Source organism: Gadus morhua, chromosome 16, assembly GCF_902167405.1.
Source record: "Gadus morhua chromosome 16, gadMor3.0, whole genome shotgun sequence".
Lineage (NCBI taxonomy): Eukaryota > Metazoa > Chordata > Actinopteri > Gadiformes > Gadidae > Gadus > Gadus morhua.
The window spans coordinates 33,786,444-33,808,376 of NC_044063.1; the positions used below are offsets into that span (position 1 = coordinate 33,786,444).

The window sequence follows — 21,933 nt, forward strand, 5'->3', positions numbered from 1 at the left end:
ATTATAGAATTATTATAAAGTTGCCCCCCCCGATAGTATCTCCACTTCCCAGCGCTCACTTATGATTTTTATTATTGGTTAAAGACTTTCAAATTTTATGGCAAATTGTTTAACAGTTAAAAACTGGTAACCGGGTCTCTGTTGATTAGCATCCCTTGCATTGTCTCTGACTCTGAGTCCCTGTCTTTGGTTTTCCAGGGTCAGCAGTCAGAATTCTCTGGAGGCTCGATGATGCAGAGGAACCTTCCTGGCCACATGTCTCATGGTTTTAACTTCCCAGGGTCCACTTCCTGTGAGTACCAGTGTCCTCATGTGTTTCTATACCATTGAAATATTATGAAGAGGGGAATTAGCTTCATGATTTCATGAAGTTTGTTATCATGGTTTCCATGATGAATCCTCCATTTTAAACCAATCCTACAACCATAAGAATCTGGCGTAATTTATTCTGCTTTTATTCCTTTTTGCTTTTGTAGATAAAAATATCAATCAATCGGATATCTGGTATTGATATCTGTACAACTATAATATGATTCCCTGCCATGTCTTACTAAAATATTATGATTTTGAACTACATTACTATTTTACACTACTAATTTAAAATAGGGCCAAACAAAAATGCTGACATTAATTAAGAGTGCTGCGGAGATTCCCTGGTCTCCAAATTTCCCCCGATGTAAGAAAACGTAAAGACCCCAGCAAATGATTTCATGTCTTTTCCCACCAATAGTAAATCATAATTACTCACGTCAGGTCCAACTAATGTCATTTTGGCTCATGGTTCAAGAGGAAAAAAAGGTACAGAAAGGTTGATGTAGATGTCAAATAAGACTCAGATACCAAGTTTCAAACGGGCTGGGTGGTTGGTTGTTTAACATTGAACCCGAGTTACAGCGCCCCCCTGTGGTCAAAGTGGTACCTAATTTTCTGGAGACCTGCTAAAGCGCAGTTTCCATATATGGGCTAAATTTGACCACTCCAGCTGTTCACATTTGTATTGGTTGATTTTAGAGTTTTGGTGCCCAGTTGAATTTTGATCTTAAATTATAATATTCTAAACATTGAACACAATGTGTACACTGTAAAATTAGACGCTCTGCAATACATTTTTGGTAGTGGTTTGATATTGATTCCTCAAACTGTAGGAGGAAATAGTTACGGAAATATTCTCAAATCATAGTAAATGCCAAAAGCCAAAATAACAATAGGTGATAGGATAGGTTGTACCCCCTTTCCCTATAATGAAACCTCCTCATAAACCCGGTTAATCTTCGTTTTCATGAGCTTAACACTTTTTTGGTAGAAAACGTGTTTTTGAGCAGCTGCTGACCGACTAAGCAGTTAGTGTGTGCTGATGCTAGTACATGAAGCACTCAAACGTTATGGAGGTTATAGAACGTTTTTTAAATGCACCTCGGAATGACGAAGAGATGCAGTAGCTAGCTAGCTAGCTGAAATAAAGAATGGCGAAGAAGTAAGTAAAGCATTTAATTCCTTAAATTGTCTTTCTGTGTCCCTTGGCATTTAAGAGAGAAACTAGATAGGATGATATTAGCTAGCAAACAGTACAACGTGTGATACGGTTGGGCGGCACATCTAGGTTAACTGTATGCAGTGCTAATCGGATCCTTGCTGTCCGGTTTACCCCACAATGTTCCAACCACAGGACAGTTTCCAAAGATCAACCAGCAGATAATAGGCTGTACTGCATGTGAATCAGACCCAAATGGAGCTAGAGACTACACATTCAGCCTTCCAGGGCCTCTAATATATACACATGTAGCCTGTTAAATATTACCAATACTCATTTAACCTTTTTATTTGTTTTTAGTGACAGCATACAAACACTGATTGGTCCATGTGCATTTTTGTTTTTCTTGCAGGTAATGACAACAATCTGGTGGTCAGTAGATTGTCAGCCCAAGCAGAGATGTTTTTAGCCTCTGAGCAGAAAGTAAGTGATATTAAAACCAACATGCTCTTACAAGGAGCAGTTATCCTGTTTAACAAGAGTATTAACTGATCGCTGTCTTTCGTACTTCTATCTAGCAGTTTGGGGAGCATCAAGGTGTTTCTGAAGACCCGATCCTGGGAATGGGAGAGAACCTTCTCCCCTTCAGCCTGAAGTTGGACCAGGGGGGGGTTCCTTCTCTAGAAGACCCTCTCAAAGGCTTCCTCAGTACCACGCCAGAGACCACCCAGGACCAGGACAAAACCCAATACCAAACCAGCATCCATGAGAGAAAGAACTTCTGCCTGGTGTGCGGGAAGCCTCAGGTCAAGCTGGCGCGCCACCTGAAGGTCCACAAAGGACACCCAGAGATTGCCCTGGTGCTCGGCCTCAAACCGTCGTGTCAGAAACGGAAGGTGCTGCTGGAGCAGCTGAGGAATCGGGGCAACTTCTTGCACAACAGTAGGGTGGTAGCCGGGGGCGCGGGGCTGCTGAAAGTCAAGCGGAGACCAAAGGAAGGCCGGACCAGGAGCTACGGCTGCTGTCGGTTCTGCCACGGCTCCTTCGTCAGTACGGACCTCTGGCGCCATCTGATGAGGTGTCCCTGTAGGAAGAACACTTGACATGAGCTCTGACGCTCATCTCCAAATGACGAAATAGTCAAAAATATTGTGGTGCCAAAGCTAGATGAACCTAGCCATGAGACCATCCTGATCACGTGACATCCCATGAGCTATGCTACACAGACCAATCTGGACTTCCGCCCACATTGATTTCCTGAAACCACAATGTAATCGGGCCGATCAAGGTGTCGTATAGGGTGGTTTGAACCAAATTCGGTAGTCTAGTTCAAAAAAAAGAAATGCCTTTCGCAGGTGCATTTATTTATTTATTTTTAATGTGTGCTAACAAAAGCGATTTCCATCCTTCTGCTTAGCCTAGAAAGCTTTTGTCACATCATGCCTGATGAACAATAAACTTTTCACACCTTAAAGTTAACGTCAGCCGCGATGCGAATGTGCAGCGTATTGCCACTGCATAAGTGAAAAGATGGCACACTCGACCTATAAACTATACTTTTATAGGTTGCTGGTATAACCTATATACCTGCCTATAGCCTTGTGAAGACGGGCTTTATATCTGAATATCGGATTTAATTAGACGGTTGAATTTTACTGGGAGATTTACTTTTATTTAATAATTTTAATTCCAACGTAACATAGTGTAGTGAATGGATTCATGGATAAGGGGGATTATGATGAGTGCATTCTTTAATTTATCCATGCTTTGAGACGTTTTTTGACCCTAACCCTAAAGACACAGCTAACCATTGCGGACATCGTGGACCCTAAACAACATCAATATACAACACCTAGAAACACCATGCCAAGCCTAAAGGGTTACGTTATATTTTAAAATTATTAATCGTTTGAAATACGATTGTTGTATATCGGGCATTTATCTGTGGGGACTCCCGTTTATATGGCTAGAGGCTAGTTACTTTCTACATATCCAGGTGTACTCCAGGTAGAAGCTAAATGCGAAAAACAATGCTTGCCTGTCCAATAGTAATTAGGGGCGACGGAGGGCCAACAGATCTGTCACTCAAACCTCTACCACCTAAACAGTTTGATATGCCCGGCTCGCGGAAGGTTACCGTAAGCCGTCCACGAGCCGGGCATATCAAACTGTTTATTGCCCTGCCTCTCGGTGATTATTCCTTACTTGTAGTTCTACATAAATGTAAGATCATTTTATGAATGAATATTTTGAGGATTGTTTTAGCTCATGTACCAAACATGCATTGTCTGTGGCTGTGTCACACACACGCACGCACACACGCACTCTATTTAACATTTCTTTACATCTATGTGGCTTTACTAAAACATATTTTCAACCTCACTTTGCGCTACAGCCAACGCACATTCTGCAGGAAATGCATTTTTTAGTTTCCATTGATCTAACTATCAGATAACACAAATAGAAAACATTGTATTTAGAGTTTTTTTTATTTGACTGTGTATAAAGGACATGGCAAGACATTGGAACTACATTACACCAAACTACTTTTGATACTTAAGTACATTTGAGCCTAGTACTTTTATACTTTTACTCAAGTCCTTCCACTTTTACTGGAGTAATATTTTATACTAGGTATTTCAACTTTTACTTAAAGGTTGGGTATGGGATTTGCGAAACGGCAGCAGATTTTGAAATCGCACAACTCAAATGGTCCTACCCCCTCTCCTTCAACGCTGACTCTGACTCCACCCATTCCAAGTACATGGAAGCGCAATCATCAACGAGCGCGAACACAGATGCGCGAGAGCGAGCCAGGCTAGTTAGGTTGGAGTTTAGGGTTGTCTTCTAGGTCCAAATGTGGATTACCTAGTTAGCTAGCTCCAGTAGCTACCGCAGGATAACAACAAACAGAAGCTTGCTCTGGGTCATGAGCTTTGAGTACGTGCACAAAGGGGTCACACGTGGGGAGGGGGAGTGCAGTACGACCGTTTGATTGCCGTACTACTGTCCAATGCCAATCGGTGGTTCTGGAAATCATTGGCTGAAGTTTTTTGAGCCCTGCCCGTTCCACAGATGATTGACTTGTTTAATTTTCATGTCAGTACTTCTAACTCAGTGGCTGCAAGTGGGTTATGATAGGGATTTCCAGTAATTTTGCAAAAATGGCCAAAAAAGAGAATTCCATACCCAACCTTTCAGTACGTGGTCTGAGTACTTCGTCCACCATTGTGTGTTAATACCTAAGATAAATTCTCTGGCTAGAGTCGTTAAATATCGTATGCTATTTTTGCAAAACATATCACGTTGTATGTGTACAGTCCCATTCAACTCAATGATTTATTTTGTGGGAAAAAATCACAATGAACAATCGTGTGAACAAGTCGTCACCATGGACAACAAGGCTAATTATGACGCCATGGTATATAATACCAATTTGTGCCTTATATGATTATTTACTTCGCAAGAAAGAAATGTTTATCGGTAGAATGCCCTTTTAGTGGCAGAACATTTTACAACCACATGCCGATAGTGGCATTGGCAATTCATAAGCCTCTGTTCAAAGTGTTTAGCTGCATAGTAAATATAATAATGGGCTCAATATAAGAATTACAAATAATAAGAAATTAAAGTTGGAATGGGATTATAGTGGTAGATTGACAGCTCTAGTGTTGTAGTTGATGACGTATCCGAATGTGGTTGATCATGTAAAATACTAGCCAAACAGTGATGGTGTCTCCAGAAGCAACATGCAGTAACGTTATCATTAATAGAGTAAAGCTACAAGGGCAGTGATGTTTGGATGATCGTCTGATGGGGGATGTGGGTGGAGGTCCAGGCTGATCCGTGTGGGTGAACTGAACTGTGAAGACAAGTGATGAGGATGGGCCCCACGCTAAGATTAACCTGACTAAGTTAAATCTATCTCTATTTAGCCATAGTCAAATGAGAAGCATTGAACCAGCAGTTAGTTAGCCAAGATCCATGAAAGCTGAGATTGACTAATCAGTAAAGTAAGGGCGATGGGCTATTTGAGAAAGGCACGGTACTTCCTGTTGACTGGGTAAACTGAAAGCCAGAGCACTCCTTTAAGCTCAGAAAGCTCCTGTGACAATTTGAAATGGTTTGGAATTTGTTCCAGCCATTTCCACTGTTCATAAACATGAATAAATAATTACTTTTGTATCTTGTGTTTCGTGTCATAAAATATCATCAGAATATGTTCTCTCACCTTGTGGTCTTCAGTAAGACACTGGGATCCTTGGGTTAGGGAGACTTTTGAACTTGTTCAGCGGGTAAAGGTTTGTCTTCAGCATTTGTGAGAACTGAGACCACCATCATTGCAGAGCGGGTGTCTTGTTTGAAGAAATATACTCTTTGATCTATAGCAGGGCTGTACCCTAAACGTCGAATGAGTGAATCGTTGTTTAGAGAGCCGGGAGTCTAATCAAATTCTTTCAGTTCAACAATCAAAGGTTTTCCATTACATATTAATCATGGAAAAGAGAAAATAATGATTACACGATAACTAATGCTTCATGAGGAGACAGGGGCTTATTTCATGTTTTTATGAGAGACCAACAAATATATCAAAGAAAAACCTTGATGGGTAAGTGCTGTCACAGGGAAAACATTATCTGGACCATTATTGTAAATAGCTCTGGTTGGCCTAATCACCATACATTTACTCTGATTTGTATGCAATTGATTGCGGTGATTGTGTGCAGAACAAGGACATAAATCAACAGAACTTTAAGTCATGGACTGTAATGATCTTGTCAAACAGTTAATTTTGACAAGAACTCAGTTAATTTGATATTCACACTATTAAATTGATCTTAAAGCGAGGAACTAATAGGACAAGAAATGATCTTCAGTTAGCTGAACCTGAAAAGCCCGAACTATGGTGTTAAAGTACGGAAAAAGAGAGGTGATCCCCAGTCAGGCTCTGGCTGTTAGCTCCGCTAGACCCCAGGTTAGATCCTAGGTTAGACCCTAGACCCCATGTTAGACCCTAGATCTCAGGTTAGAAACCAGATTAGACCCAAGAGCGGTATTTCATCAAAGTTGCTAATGCTTAGTTGATTAAGCCCAATTAGAACTAATGCCAACTTCCATTTGAGGCTAAAGCCCTTCCATCAACGCAATTCAGCCTTGTTCAGGTTAGTTCAAATCAGGCTAACGTTATCGTGTCCTACGCACGCTCATGAGATATGTAACCGGCCCAGAACCGTGAATGTCAAATCATTGATCAAATGTCCGAAAAGGACAGAGCGGGATCTTTTCTAGCGGCTAAAAGAAACTGCTTACAGAGGTCTATGAGGAGTACAAGTAGCTTGGCTCCGCCCGCCTGAGTACTTCCGCTCAATTTTATTTTCCCTTCAGTACTACTTTTGGGTCTGTGGTATATTTGTGGGTTGTCCAAATTTTGTGCGTCCAATCAGTAAACAGAGGGTGAGTGGCTGAGAACAATGACGTTAAAGTCAGCTCTCGTTGACGGACATCTTCATGCACAGTGTTTGGTTTGTTTACAGCCTGCGTGCAATGTGATCCCCAGCCAAACGTTAGCGATTTGTTATGGCAGATCCAGAGTGCCATTCGGCAGATCCAATAGTTTTAAACTTCAACAGACACCCGCCTTCAAGTGAATTGACGTTTGTCAATTGATTAGGTCCAGACTCTCTGTGCAAATGAAATGAAGTACGAGAGTCTGGTAGGACCAGGCTAGAGTAAAAGCATATAATAACTCAAAAAGGGAACACCGTAACCATTAATAAAAACAGGGAGGCCGCCTGGCAAAAAAAATCGCAGATCTGTTGAATGTATGTGTTGAAAGTATTAAGCGTTATATATTTTAATTGAATATTGACCATGGTTTTGTAATCGGGAAGATAATCAAGGTAACGTGTCGGACTTGCACCTGTTCATCCGGGGTTCAATCCCCACGCAATCAGTAATTTAGGAAGGATTACTGGTGAAACAAAGAACTTTTCATGCCATTTATTTTCCATTTCTTTGAAGAGATAGGGCTGGTAAATGCACCAAGAAAATAATATTCTTAATCGACTAACCATAGGATTTATCTCAACAGAAGTGGTCTCGGATGCCTGCCTTCACACCTAAGCACCCACATCTATTGGCTCTGTCTTTAAAAGGGCATGCCATTCTTGCAGATGTTTGTTTGCTCTTACAGGGACATAAGTGGTGCTGCTTATATACCATAGACCTCTTGGAAGGCTCATCCTACCAATAAATTCATACATTCACCTATTAATAAACTCGCCTGGATGGAATTTATGTGGCTGACAATTTCCCATGCAGCAGTGTGCCCTATCAGGAACATTAATAAAATTAACTTTACCATGTTTTTTTTAAGTTATATTTGGGTACTGGGGAAATTGTAAGACATATAATTATTATATAAAAAGTAAATTGATAGGCCTACCTTCTCTGACACAGAGAATTACAAAAATAAGCCAATGCCAGAAATTCTATGACATTCTCGGGGCGCGAACTCGGGCCGCCCGCACCACAGTGTTAGACCACTCACCCAACTGATGGTTCCAGGAATGCGGTAGTACACATAGATTAGTATGAAATCTTGTTGAGAAAATATCCACGATAACATGCAATTCATTTAATTTTATCTGCAATTATTTAATCGTAATTTAATCGGCTGTTTGTACTTCATATGTAAATTTGACCGATTGTGGTCTTTTACTTGTCAAAATCGTGAGGGCTTGGCGGAGCCTTCTGATGGTACACTTGTTCCCGACAGATGGACTCTCTGAAACACCGCTCAAATAAGCCCGGCAGTTAGCCTGCTACTGACCAGGGGTCTCATTTATAACCGTTGCGTACGCACAAAACGGGGCTGAAAGTTGCGTACGTGACTTTTCACGCCAAGGTTGTGATCTATAAAAAACCAACTTGACGGGAAAATGTGCGCAGCCCTAAGCAAACTCTGAGCCATGCGTACGCATGGTTTGGAGGAAAAGGAGAATTGGCGACACAGACGGTGTGGTGGTGAACTGAAGTCAGACCGAAGAATTGCAGAGTGAGAAGAACAATTATGTTTTATCATCGCCCTTCATAAATTTAATTTCAACCCGTATAATGCGTTAAATCCTAATCTGAATAATTTAAATCCACTGCGTTATTTCTCAGTTATAACTCCAGAAATATCTCCTTTAGAATAGAAATAAAAAGAAATTCTCTATATTTAATCCCGTCACTCCATACTGTCCACTGACGGCGCGACTGCATGGAATAAAGCATCTGTCCAACATGTGTCAATAACATAATATTTTTATGTGACACTGTAACGGTGCGGCTGCCCGTTACCACAGGCAATGGACACAAACAGGACTGACACCGGGATTTACAAGTACCCTTTTATTAAACGCACACAGTTAAACATTCAAACACTTTCATGACGCCACCTGCAACACACAAAAAACATACGTTAGGAGGAAGCCGGTCAGGGGACATGGCACAAACAAACAAGGACATCGTAAAAAAACACTCACGTTACGGTTGCGCTGGCTTCCGGGTGTCGGGGGCTGCGGGAGGACCCGACGTGAAGTCCGGAAGAACATTTGTGCGGTGCGGGGGTGATGTCAGACGGGCGAGACCAAGTGTGTGGGGAGAGAGGGTGTGTTGGGGTACTTGAGGAATATTTTAGGTGTCAGGGAAGTAGGGGGTAAGGATGGGGTTTAGACAAATAGGTCGGTAGTAAGGGGTGTAACTAGGGGTGGGGATAGGTAAATCAGAAATGTGTAGGGGAGGGTTAATTGAATTAAGAGTGGGATGGGTCTGGCCAGGTAGGATATATTCAGGTCCAAATCAAGTAGGTGGGGCAGAAGGGTCGGAGGTGAGCTGGTGACAACACCTGGCCCTTAGGCCAGCCAAGGGCTTCATTAGTGCCGAGGGGAAGACGGTTTTTGGATTATTGAATGTTTAGATGTTGAGTTATTTTGAATTCTTGATTTCGGTTTTTGTTCATTCATTTTTGCCTCCATACGGACCATTTCTTTGTACCTGAATAAATTCAGGCCAACGGCCTTGCTCACATCCCACCACTGCCTCCAATCCTTCCAACGCCGCAAGGCTCATCCTGGTAACAATTGGTGTCAGAAGAAACCGGAGTGCCTCAACAGGGGGCAGTGTGGAAGATGGGACCAAGAGCCAAGCCGGCCAAAGAGGGCGATGCACGTAACCAGCAGGAAGAGGAACCGGCTGGAAGAGTACTACCTGCGCAAACAGACATGGCTGACCAACTAACAGAAGAGCAGATTGCTGAGTTCAAGGAGGCCTTCTCCCTCTTCGATAAGGACGGCGATGGCACCATCACCACCAAGGAGCTGGGCACCGTGATGCACTCTCTGGGCCAGAACGACACGGAGGCCGAGCTGCAGGACATGATCAACGAGGTGGACGGCAACGGCACTATCGACTTCCCAGAGTTCCTGACCATGAGGGCGAGGAAGCTGAAGGAAACAGACGGCGAGGAGGAGATCAGGGAGGCCTTCCGAGGGTTTGACAAGAACGGTGGCGGCGGCGATAGCGGTAAACGGCGAGCGGTGAACGGCAGCGGTAAACAGTAGCGGTTAGCGGTAAACAGTAGCGGTTAGCGGTAGCGGTAAACAGTAGCGGTTGCGGAAATGGCAGCGGTAGCGGTTGCGGAAACGGTAAACAGTAGCGGTTGCAGTAGCGGTTGCGGAAACGGTAGCGGTAGCGGTAAACGGCAGCGGTAGCGGTAACGGTAAACGGTAGCAGCAAGCGGTAGCGGCAAACGCTAGCGGCAAACGCTAGCGGCAAGCAGGTAGCGGTAGCGGCAAACGCTAGCGGTAGCGGTAGCAGCTCTGGCTCCTCAGAGGGAAAGGAGGCGTGGCACTAACTCCCGGGTCACCAGGTGGTACCTGTCTCTCCAGCCATACGGGTTCACCGTGACCTACCGGCCGGGGGATACGAACAGAGTGGCGGATTTCCTTTCCTGCATCCCCGAAGTGGCGGGGGAAGGAGTGAGCATGGAGCCCGGCTTGGAAGGGCCTTTTCCTTGCCTGGGACGACAGGAGTCGTCTGTACGGGAGGGGGGTAATGTAAAGGTGCGGCTGCCCGTTACCACAGGCAATGGACACAAACAGGACTGACACCGGGATTTAGAAGTACCCTTTTATTAAACACACACAGTTAAACATTCAAACACTTTCATGACGCCACCTGCAACACACAAAAAACATACGTTAGGAGGAAGCCGGTCAGGGGACATGGCACAAACAAGGACATCGTAAAAAAACACTCGCGTTACGGTTGCGCTGGCTTCCGGGTGTCGGGGGCTGCGGGAGGACCCGACGTGAAGTCCGGAAGAACATTTGTGCGGTGTGGGGGTGACGTCAGACGGGCGAGACCAAGTGTGTGGGGAGCGAGGGTGTGTTTGGGTACTTGAGGAATATTTTAGGTGTCAGGGAAGTAGGGGGTAAGGATGGGGTTTAGACAAATAGGTCGGTAGTAAGGGGTGTAACTAGGGGTGGGGATAGGTAAATCAGAAATGTGTAGGGGAGGGTTAATTGAATTAAGAGTGGGATGGTTTGGGCCAGGTAGGATATATTCGGGTGCAAATCATGTAGGTGGGGCAGAAGGGTCTGAGGTGAGCTGGTGACAACACCTGGCCCTTAGGCCAGCCAAGGGCTTCATTAGAGCCGAGGGGAAGACGGTTTTTGGATTATTGAATGTTTAGATGTTGAGTTATTTTGAATTATTGATTTCGGTTTTTGTTCATTCATTTTTGCCTCCATACGGACCATTTCTTTGTACCTGAATAAATTCAGGCCAACGGCCTTGCTCACATCCCACCACTGCCTCCAATCCTTCCAACGCCGCAAGGCTCATCCTGGTAACAGACACTGTAAACACCTGTAATCCTTAGCCCAAGTGAAGGAGTTCAAGTAGGCTACCTCGGGGTCTTGTTCGGGAGTGAGGGTATGGAGCATGAGATTGGCCGGAGAACCGGAGCAGCGGGGGCGGTATTGCGTTCGCTTTACCGCACCGTTGTAACGAAAAGAGAGCTGAGCCGCAAGGCAAAGCTCTCGATCTACCGGTCGATCTTCGTTCCTATCCTCACCTATGGTCATGACTCATGAGGGCTGGGTGATGACCGAAAGGACGAGATCACAGGTACAAGCGGCCGAGATGAGTTCTCTCAGAAGGGTGGCTGGCGTCTCCCTTAGGGATAGGGTGAGAAGCTCAGCCATCCGTGAGGAACTTGGATTAGAGCCGCTGCTCCTTTTCTTAGAAGTCGGGAACGCCTCGGGATCCCCCCGTCAGAGCTGGTCAATGTGGCCCGGGAAGGGGAAGTCTGGGGCCCCCTGCTTGAGCTGCCCCCCCGCGACCCGACCCCGGATAAACGGACGAAAATGAGATGAGATGAGACTGTAAACACATAATCAAATGTCAATTAAATCCCAAGTGTGAAAAACCAAGCCACACTCCTCATCACAATCGTTGTCCGTTACTCTTGATGCTTTTCATGACAAATCAGCCATTAAAAAGGGGTTATGTTCAAGAACATTTTACATGGGTGATTACAAACTGATTATCCTAGGCGTTCTCGTCAGTCTTATTACCGTAACCCTATAAATACAGAGGTGAGCGCCGGGGTAATGCTGCACCATGGCACTTCTGGCGGACCATGCAAATGGCAGGATTCGGAGGGAGAGGGTATTTAGGGACCATAACGATTTATTGGTAGGCTAGATAAAAATATGTATATGTCAGACCACTTCTTTTTTTTAATTCTGGGACAGTGCGCTCCGTGCTACTGACAGAGTTCACTGCTGCAGCAACATGTTGCCACTCACTCTGCTTTTTGTTGTTGGCGATCCCAATCCCGTGACCGCCGAACAAAACTACCTTTCGGGCCTCCATCTCACCCACAAGTGTCTCCACTTCAACCTCCGTGAAATTTCGCTTTTTTGATTTTCTCAGTACTTCTACCATTGTTTCCAACAAGACATAATACCGGCATCTGAGTCTGTTTTATATGCAGACCGCATTCATGAGGTCATTTGCATTGACCATTTATGGTTAAAAAGGGGCGTGTAGAGGGCGGAACGTGAAGCTGATTCAGCTGCGCACAATTGTAGTCAGTATGTGATTTATAAAGCAAAGATTGCGTACAGGTGTGCGTACGCAGTGTTTTATAAATCCGAATATTTTTTGGAGCACGCAAAACTTGGCTTCTGGGCGTACGCACATTTTTAGTAACGATCCCACGCACAGTTTTATAAATGAGACCCCAGGTTAGTTTGGTCGGATATATTCCAATGGTTACTTAGCGGAGAGTCCCTTAAATGACGTTAATGGAACAGGGGCCGTATTCACAAAGCATTTTATCTTACCACTAGGAGTGCTCCTAAAGGCCGATATATGCTCAGTTTTAGACGTAACGCGTAAGCACGTAAGATACATAACCCCCCCTTGCGCGGTAAAATATCCCCCCTTACGTGCTTAAGTGCGTCGGCCCAAATTCCTGACTATGCGACTAAAACACTACGGCCCTACGCAGCTCGCAAAGACTGTGATTGGCCAGCTAACCACATCCTTTCAGGGGTCTCACATTTCCGGTTTTACAGCATAATAGCGCCATTTTTAAAAGGCCGTGACAGAAGCGAATGAAGAATTTTGAAGAAGGAGAAGAAGAAAACACAAGAACGAATTATGATAATTATAAACAGTACCGCGGGAAGTAGGGGTGCTGGGGGTGCTGCCGCACCCCCTGTCTGAGGCCCTGTCTTATCACAGAAAACGATTATTTCTAAAAACTCCGGCCAAAGTGGAGATTTCTGAAAACGCCGGTTATGTGTTGTGTCAACGGGGAGAAACGGGATTTTAGGTTATGAAGCGTCACATTATGCACCAGGAAATGCTTAACGTCATGTGGGCGCCCGCTGTACCGTATTGTTCCGAATATAAACACAAACCCGACCTATGTTTGGAAAAAAGATTTGAAGACCAGATCTTGTTTTTATAAATAAATAAATTGTATTCATTGAAATAATATACGAAAATTAAAAGGCATAGAATAAAACACTGCATTGCCACTAAACAGTAGTGCAAATAGGCCGTACTGATGTGTACACAAAAGACTATTCCTGACACTCCTCTGCCCCGCTGTGTTCGCTCTGGCTGTGGTCGCTCCGCAATGTTTCGGCCCGTGGCAAAGCGGGTCATCGTCGCTGCTGTCCAAGGCATTTTGAGACGCAGCATTTATTTAATGCTGATATGACCTAGTGCTGAAAAAAAGTTATATGAAAAAGTGTGAGGGGAGCGGTGGCGCGCTAAACTTGTTCTGTGAGCAGCTGGATGTGAACCATGGTGTAAACACAACGATCGATTTTCGACTGTGCGCGCATGCACTGGTGTAATTGAGCTGCTATATATCTTTTTTATCAATGTAGCGAGTTGCGAGTTTAGTCCAGGCTGAGGTTTTTTTTCCAGCACCCCCTGCTGAGAATACGTTTCCGCGGCTATGATTATAAATATAAACAAGGCAGCGATCTCCACTTCCACGCCCACAGATTCGTTCGTTGCTCCCCCTACTGTTCTGGCGGAGAATCCCCTTGCAACACGCGCAGTCCTTAAGGAACCTTACGGGAACCGTAAATCAAAACTTGTCTAAAACAAGTCCCTTGTGTAAATTACGTGCTTACGTCTCTGCGTCTAAAACGACCCTAAATAGGCCTTAACTCGCGCTAAAACATTTTACGTAGGAGTTTTTTCTTTACGTAAAAGTTATTCACAAAGACGCTGAGTCCTACTCTTACTAAGGATGAATCACTAAGAGTGAACTAAGAGTGACGCGCTGTTGCTATGGATTACGTTGATTCTCGTGCACGAGTTTAGAGGCGGTCAGTGCGGTGATTGGTTGTTCAGATGAGCCCACTAAATCACCGAAAAACCAGGAAATAGCCTAGGCTAGAAATGAATTCCTATTAAGTAGTTTTCGTGCAGTTAGCAGAATACACGGGTGATGACAAGTTTGTGTAGACTACGATAATGACGTTGTAGCTTGCACGTTCAAGTGTTGTGCCAAGGTGTTTACCTAAAATGTGTATTCACAAAGTGATCCCTAAATGCCAGTCCACTCGGTTCCACACGGCCAAATTCATTGTCATGGTGATCGCTATCATCATCATCGTGGTCATCGTCCTCTTCATCATCGTCATCATCATCATCGTCTGGCTGTGGAATGTTTCTCCGCTTGCAGAGGTTGTGTAGAATGGCACATACAGTGATGACTGTGCTTGCCGTCTCTGGGGTGAGGCGTATTTCGCCGTGGAGGACACGAAACCGACGTTTCATCTGCCCAATTCCTCTCTCCACAACATTTCGAAGACGAACACGTCCTCATCTTTTGATGGCACGATTTTTTTTATGTGCGTCCCGTCAAAAGCACCGACCACACCGGGCATACCTGCAATTGCCAGCCATTTTACGATTCTTTGTGAATAGGTCTTACTGAGTTAGGATTCCTCTTGAGGACTTTTAAGCTCTTCTAGACTTAGGTGCTACTTTTAGGCCTAAAATACTTTGTGAATTGCTCTTAGTGAAAAAAGTTAGGAGTCCTAAATTTAAGAGTGACACACCCATTATTTTTAGGCGAATTTTCCTAAATTCGCCAGTTAGGACCTACTTTTAGCCCTACGATCCTTTGTGAATACGGCCCCAGAACTCTAACTGAAAGTTGCAAGCTGTGGCGAAATAAGCTCAGCTTTGCGTTTAGCTTGGTTGATAGATAAGATCCCTAACCCTTTTGTTGACTTTATGGTTGGATTCAGCCTTTAAACATGTAACCACGTTGCTTCCACTTCAGTTACCCAGTAACAGTACTGGCGGTACCACTCGGTTAAAACTGGCCAATCGAGTGGCCAGTGGAACATTGTACCCATAAACCTGTGGTGAGGTCAAGTCTTTCCTCTGTTGTTGGATTACTTCCTGTGTCAATTATGACAACTTTCTGTCTCTCCAGACAGTGTTGCCGGCTCCTCCCTGCCAGTACTGCTTGCCCACGTTCCTCCGCGCCAGGCAGTGCGGCCCTGGCCTAAAGACCTCAGACTCTATGAAGAGTACAAACTGCGCAGGAACGAGCTGCAGCGCCGCAGCATCGACCGCCGCCGTGAGCGGGAGAAGAGCCTGCCCCAGCCACTGCTGGCCGACCTGGTGAGAACATCTCAAAGGCCTGCTGTTTCATATCATATTAAGTTTGTATAATGTTGCATATGAGAAATTCTTTCACGTCCTGAAATATTATCTCCAGGTTGGAGCACAGGTGTTGGTTTGTGTGTTGTCGCAGGTAAAAGTGCAGGTGTCTGTGTTTGTCTCCCAGTGAGATTTTGTGTGTCCGTGTCCGTGTCCCAGGTAAAAGTGCAGGGGTCTGTGTTTGTCTCCAGGTGAGAGAGCGAAGAGAGAAGACCAGACTGAGAGTTGCCCGATGGAGAGCCAAGAGAAAACTACAAGCTGGCCTCAACCAGGCACAGGTACTTTTACTTCTACTATTGCTGCTACTATTCATGCTACTGATGCTGCTACTACTGATGCTAGTACTACTGATGCTGCTACTACTACTACTTCTACTAGTGGTACTGCTGCTGCTGCTGCTGCTGATGCTGCTGCTGCTGCTGCTGCTGCTACTGCTGCTACTACTGATAAGGCTACCACTAGTACTGCTGCTGCTGCTAGTACTACTACTTCTACTAGTGGTACTACTGCTGCTACTACTACTATTGCTAATATTACTGCTACTACTACTACTACAACTACAACTATTAGTACTAGTGACGATTTTTTACATTCTCCATTGATGCAATCATAAATCGGTTGCCATATTAACAAGGCAGAGGTTACTATTACGACCACTGTCACAAATACTATAGCTCGTATAACTTTTACTACTACAACAGCAATACTAGTATTCTTAGTAGACTACTGCTTGACAATATGAAAAGATAAATTGCTACAGACTAAACAGAATAGGCCAAATTGAAGAGGTGAGTGAAGAAGAGATCTTGGCATAAAGCCATGAAAAACCAGTAAAGCAGCTGATACTGCTGCTCAGCGCTCCGGACGAACCAGAGCAGGAGACTCACTAGTCCTACACCTTCTACCATGGTAGACGGGGCAGAAGGTTTGGACTGTTGATACACTGTTGAATGTGTGGTCTACTGGAACGTCTCCACTCAGACACTGTCTGGTCCAGCATACACAATGTTGACTCTATGGTCTCCTACTAGAACTTCTCTACTCAGACACTCAAGAAAATCGAATTATTGGCTTAGTCCAACTATGATTGGATTATTAAGATGCATGTTTACACCTTAGTCAGACTATCGAATCGAGTTACTCATAGTCGAATTAACACACCTAGATTATTCGATTCTTGGTCGAATTAAGCGTGCATGTTCAAGATTTTTCCCGCGGGCCGTGATCCGGAAGTATAAGGAGATGATAGTCATGTTGTCGCCGTCGGAAAACGAGAGACGGCAATTTATTTAAAAAGGTGGCGAAGAAGATGGAGGAAGCCGGTGTCGTGCCAATGTAGTTACCCCCTATAAGAAGTGTATCATCATCAACATTTATTCAGTACACGCTACGCTTCTGTTACGTGAGTAGCGTATGTGTGTGCGCGAGAATGGCAGTGTGTGTGTGAGTGACCTCAGCGAGTGAGTGGACAAGCAAGGAGAGCGAGCGGTTGCGGGTGTCAGTTTAGTGAATGAACGAGTCAGTTTGTGTCTGTGCAAACGTGTACTGTTAAGTTAGTGGAACTACGGATGAAGTACCCAGCCTGTCAATAATCGGTGGCCACTTCCTTCCGACCTATAAGCAGACCCACTGCCGGTCAAAGTGAAGGGTGTTACCCCCGAGAGAACATCGGCCCTGAAGGGAAGGTCTCTCCTGTGCTCCTCGACTACAGTCTGGGAGCCGACAGCAGGAAAGGTGTAACACTTCGATTTCACCCAAGGCTGAAATAAAAGTACATACGTTTCTAAACGTTGGTCATCAACGAGGCTGTAAAGTAGTAACTTCGGGCACATCTGTCAAAATAAATGTTTTTTTACAATATTTATTCATTCATTGCGCCGCGGCCGAACTGATGGGGATATTCTCTGATATTATGAATCTTAAAGACTGCGTCAAGTTCTCAGACTCTCTGGTACTTCAGCAACTAGTAAAGACTCGTAGTGAGGGTTATCTCGGCCATGGTGGAGAAGGAATTGGGGTAAAGGAACATTGGCTTTGACTCTCTGAAGTCCATATTGAAACGCGACATAGAGGAGAAATAATAATAATAATAATAATAATTCATTTTATTTGTTGAGCACTCTTCATTCTAGCAGAATCTCAGAGTGCTAGTATACAATTTTTAAAAAGTAGGAAATGCCTTTATGAATAAAAAGGTTTTTAGGCCAGTCTTAAAACAGGCTAGTGTTTGTGTTGCCCTTAAGTGGTCCGGGAGGCTGTTCCACAGTCGAGGGGCTGCAGCGGCGAAGGCCCGGTCGCCCATGGTGCGTAGCCTGTTGTTTGGGATCTGCAGGGACAGACTGTTATTGGATCTGAGGGGGCGGGTTGATGTTTGGGGAGTGATGAGTTCTTGCAGGTAAGGGGGGGCATGACCGTTTATGCATTGGTAGGTGAGTAGGAGGACTTTGTAGTTGACGCGGGATGAGACAGGGAGCCAGTGCAGTGAGTGTAAAATGGGGGTTATATGGTTGTATTTCCTGACTCTCATCAGGATCCTGGCAGCGCTGTTCTGGATGTACTGCAGCTTTTGGATGTTCCTGCCAGTGATCCCAGTGAACAGTGAATTGCAGTAGTCCAGTCTTGAGGAGATGAAGGCGTGGACGAGCTTCTCAGCATCTGGCAGGGTTAAAGTGGGGCGGAGCTTGGCGATGTTTTTGAGATGGTAGAAGGATATTTTGCACAGATGCTTTATATGATCGTTGAAGGTGAGGTGAGGGTCAAACCTAACTCCTAGATTTGTTACTGTGGTGGAGAGGGGTATGACCTGACTGTCGAAAGTGAGATGAGTTATGGAGGATGACTGAACTTGGTGTGGAGTGCCAACAAGAAGGGCCTCGGTTTTGCTGCTGTTTAGCTGGAGAAAGTTGTTTCTCATCCATGCCTTTATCTCCCCAAGACAGGCAGTGAGACATGACATGGCAGCAGAGGGGTTTGGGGCAGTTTTGATGTACAGCTGTGTGTCATCGGCATAGCAGTGGAAGGACATCCCATGTCTGCTGACAACACAGCCGAGGGGGAGCATGTAGATAATGAAGAGGATGGGGCCGAGGACAGACCCTTGTGGAACACCACAGGAGACAGGGAGCTGTCTGGAATTGCATCTTCCCAGTGAGACATACTCAGTTCTGCCAGATAGATATGACTGGAACCACTTGAGTGCAGAGCCTGACAGTCCAATGGTGGTGTGGAGGCGCTCTAGGAGGGTTGTGTGATCCACTGTGTCGAATGCAGCAGTCAGATCCAGGAGGATGAGGAGTGCGGGTGATCCTGCATCGGCTGTCATCAGCAGGTCATTCGTCACCCTGAGCAAGGCGGTTTCAGTGCTGTGGGCTAAACGGAATCCTGACTGGAATTTTTCAAACAGGTTGTTGTGTTTGAGGTGGTCCTGAAGTTGAGAAGCAACTACCTTCTCTAGCACTTTGGACAGGAAGGCAAGGTTGGAGATAGGCCGGTAGTTGGCTAGGACCTCCGGGTCCAGGGTGGGCTTCTTGAGAAGGGGACGGATGACAGCGACCTTGAGAGCCGGCGAGACACAGCCTGACTGAAGGGAAAGGTTGACAATTTTGGTGATGAGAGGACTGAGAGTGGGGATGTGTGACTTGAGCAGAGCAGTGGGAATGGGGTCCAGGGTACAGGTACAGGGTTTCATTTTCCTGATGATTTCCTCAACATGGCTCTCCTGAACCTCAGCAAGATGCAGGGGAGACAACACACTTGCAGATAGGGTGTTGGCGTCAGAGGGAAGCAGAGATGGAGAGCTGGACATCTCAGAGCGAATGCTGTCGACCTTTGATCTAAAAAAGTCGATGAAGCTGTTACATTGCTCTTCTGTAGCTTCAGTTGAGGAGGATGGTTGTGGTTTCAGGAGATGCTTTATGGTGGAAAAAAGCTGTTTAGAGTTTCCAGGGTTTTCATTTATTAGGCTGGAGTAGAACTGTGAGCGAGCATCTTTAAGGGAATTTGAGTATGGCTTTTGATGCTCACGGAAGGCCAGCTTATGGACTGTGAGCCCAGAGTGCCTGCATCGCCGTTCCAAGACACGCCCAGCTGTTTTCATTTTCCTCAGTTCATGAGTGAACCATGGAGCAGACCGTGAGAAATTAACAATACGTGATTTGACCGGGGCATGGAGATCAAAAACACTGCTCAGTGAGGTATTATAGATCTCCACTAATTCATCCGCTGAGGCAGATGCTGGGCAGGTGATGAGCTGGAGATCCATGCTCATAGTGGCTGCGTCAATTTTTTTCCAGTTGCGAAAAGACATTTGACGCCTAAGTGTAGTGGTTGGCAGCATAAAAGTAAAGGCCATTGAGACACCTTGTGGTCAGATACACCAAGATCGTAGACCTGTATGTTATTTATTAGGGCAGTGTCAGTAATGAGCAGATCCAGAGTGTGCCCCTTGGTGTGAGTAGGGACCTCAACATGCTGCTGCAGGCCAAGACACTCAAGCACATTCAGGAAATCTGCTGCAAACAGACAGGAGGGGTTGTCGACATGGATATTAAGATCACCAACAATGACAATGTTTGTTGAGATACTGCAGAGTGAGGTCAGCAGATCACTTATCTCTGGTATAAACGATGAGTTTGGCTTTGGAGGACGGTAAATGAGAAGCACTGTCATGGGGTATGGATGTTTGCATTTGAAGGCCAGACATTCCATAGAGGAAAGGTCAGGCATTTGCAGAGGAGATAGTTTTAGTTCCGCCCGGTGTATGATGGCCAGTCCACCACCACGACCAGAGCTGCGGGCTTTCTCCATGTAGTTGTATCCAGGTGGGCATGCTTCATTGAGCACGTAGTAGTCCGCTGGTTTATGCCAGGTTTCAGTTAGGCACATGAAGTCAAGCCTTTTCTCTATAATATGGTCATTTATGAGGAGGGATTTATTTGTGAGGGATTGTGCATTAAACAGCTCCATGGTGATAGGAGACAGAGCTGAGGGTAGAAGTCTCTGCAAGCTCCTTAATACGCGGCGATGCACTCCATATTTTCCACTTTGCCTAGTCTTGGGTATTTTTCTATTTGTTGTCAATGCCGGAATGGGCCAGCAGAGGGCGCTAGATGCTGTAAGCTGCAGGGGGATCGTAGTTTCCACAGGAGAGGAGCGGAAGTCAGAGGCAGGAAGTCATTTCTGTGCATGGCGACTGCATCTGGATGTGTCTATGCATGTCATGGTATAGTGGATATTTGCAGCCAGTAGGCGTGAGCCTTTCGCGTTTGGGTGTAATCCATCCCTCAAGTAGAGTGATTGTCTGTTCCAGAAAACATCGAAATTTTCAATAAAGCCCACGTTGGTTTCCCCGCAGGTGTCCCGAAGCCAAGTGTTAAGGCTCAAAAGTCTACTGAAACGCTCGTTCCCGCATCCAATGGTAGGAATTGGACCCGAGACAAATACAGATTTATCACACTGCTTAAGGTAGCTAATGAGAACACTGAAGTCAGTTTTTGTGAGCTCTGACTGACAACGGGCAGAGTCATCTGACCCGACATGGACGATAATCCTCCGAATTGTGGATGGGAGAGTTGGTAGCATATCACGGAGCTCAGCCAGGACATCAGTAACCAAGGCGCCTGGCATACAACGCGTGATAACGTTGAAGAAGCGCAAATGTCTAGTGATGGAGTCGCCGATAATCAGAGTGGATGGTGGGAACAGTGGCTGAATGACTGAAATGGATTGTTGCCGTATGCGGGGACAGCTGTCAGTTCACTTCGGGTCCATTTCTCAGACGCTCCATTGTTCCTTCCTCTCGGTCATAAGTGGACTCCTCCAGCTTGACTCCTCCCGCTGCTCCGCTGCCCGAGGAGTCCGCATACGACGAGAGGTCGGAACAATGGAGCGTCTCTGAAATTACCCGAAGTGAACTGACGGCTGTCTACTGAAAACATCTATCGAATGCTGCGGCCGGCTGAGTTTGTTGTTGCTAGTGACGTAAAGAGGTCAACCGGTGGCTTTATTACCACTAGTTGAAATGGGCATAGTGCCACCTATCGTACCGGGGTAAGAAATGCTCCGGCCAATGAATCGATTTTCTCACCGCCATGGATACTCTGACAATTGCAGTTGTCCCATTGAGGAGCATAGTCGAACTATGGCCTTAATCGGATTAAGCTGTGCATGTAAACGTACTGACTGTCTGGTCCACCATACACGCT

The 21,933-nt window shown here is 45.4% G+C and overlaps 2 protein-coding genes across 7 annotated transcripts in view; both read left to right on the top strand.

Moving 5' to 3' along the window:
* si:ch211-67e16.4 (uncharacterized) overlaps nt 1-21,933 on the top strand; it is a 73,117-nt gene that overhangs the window by 34,577 nt on the left and 16,607 nt on the right. For 4 of the 6 annotated variants that reach the window (XR_003979868.1, XM_030380712.1, XM_030380711.1 and 1 more), the window contains 3 exons: nt 199-292; nt 15,501-15,691; nt 15,922-16,008. Coding sequence is in view for 5 of the 6 variants with exons in the window: in XM_030380712.1 (XP_030236572.1) it covers nt 199-292; nt 15,501-15,691; nt 15,922-16,008 (372 nt within the window). In the remaining variant the exon portion in view is untranslated. Of the gene's footprint in view, nt 1-198; nt 293-1,883; nt 1,955-2,049; nt 2,946-15,500; nt 15,692-15,921; nt 16,009-21,933 lie in introns of those variants that run through there. The other 2 variants (XM_030380710.1, XM_030380709.1) reach the window with 2 other exon arrangements.
* Nucleotides 8,758-11,325, top strand: LOC115560981 (calmodulin-alpha-like). Its single transcript, XM_030380714.1, has one exon. It carries the CDS (start codon nt 9,646-9,648, stop codon nt 10,075-10,077), a length of 432 nt encoding a protein of 143 aa, XP_030236574.1. The 5' UTR covers nt 8,758-9,645; the 3' UTR covers nt 10,078-11,325.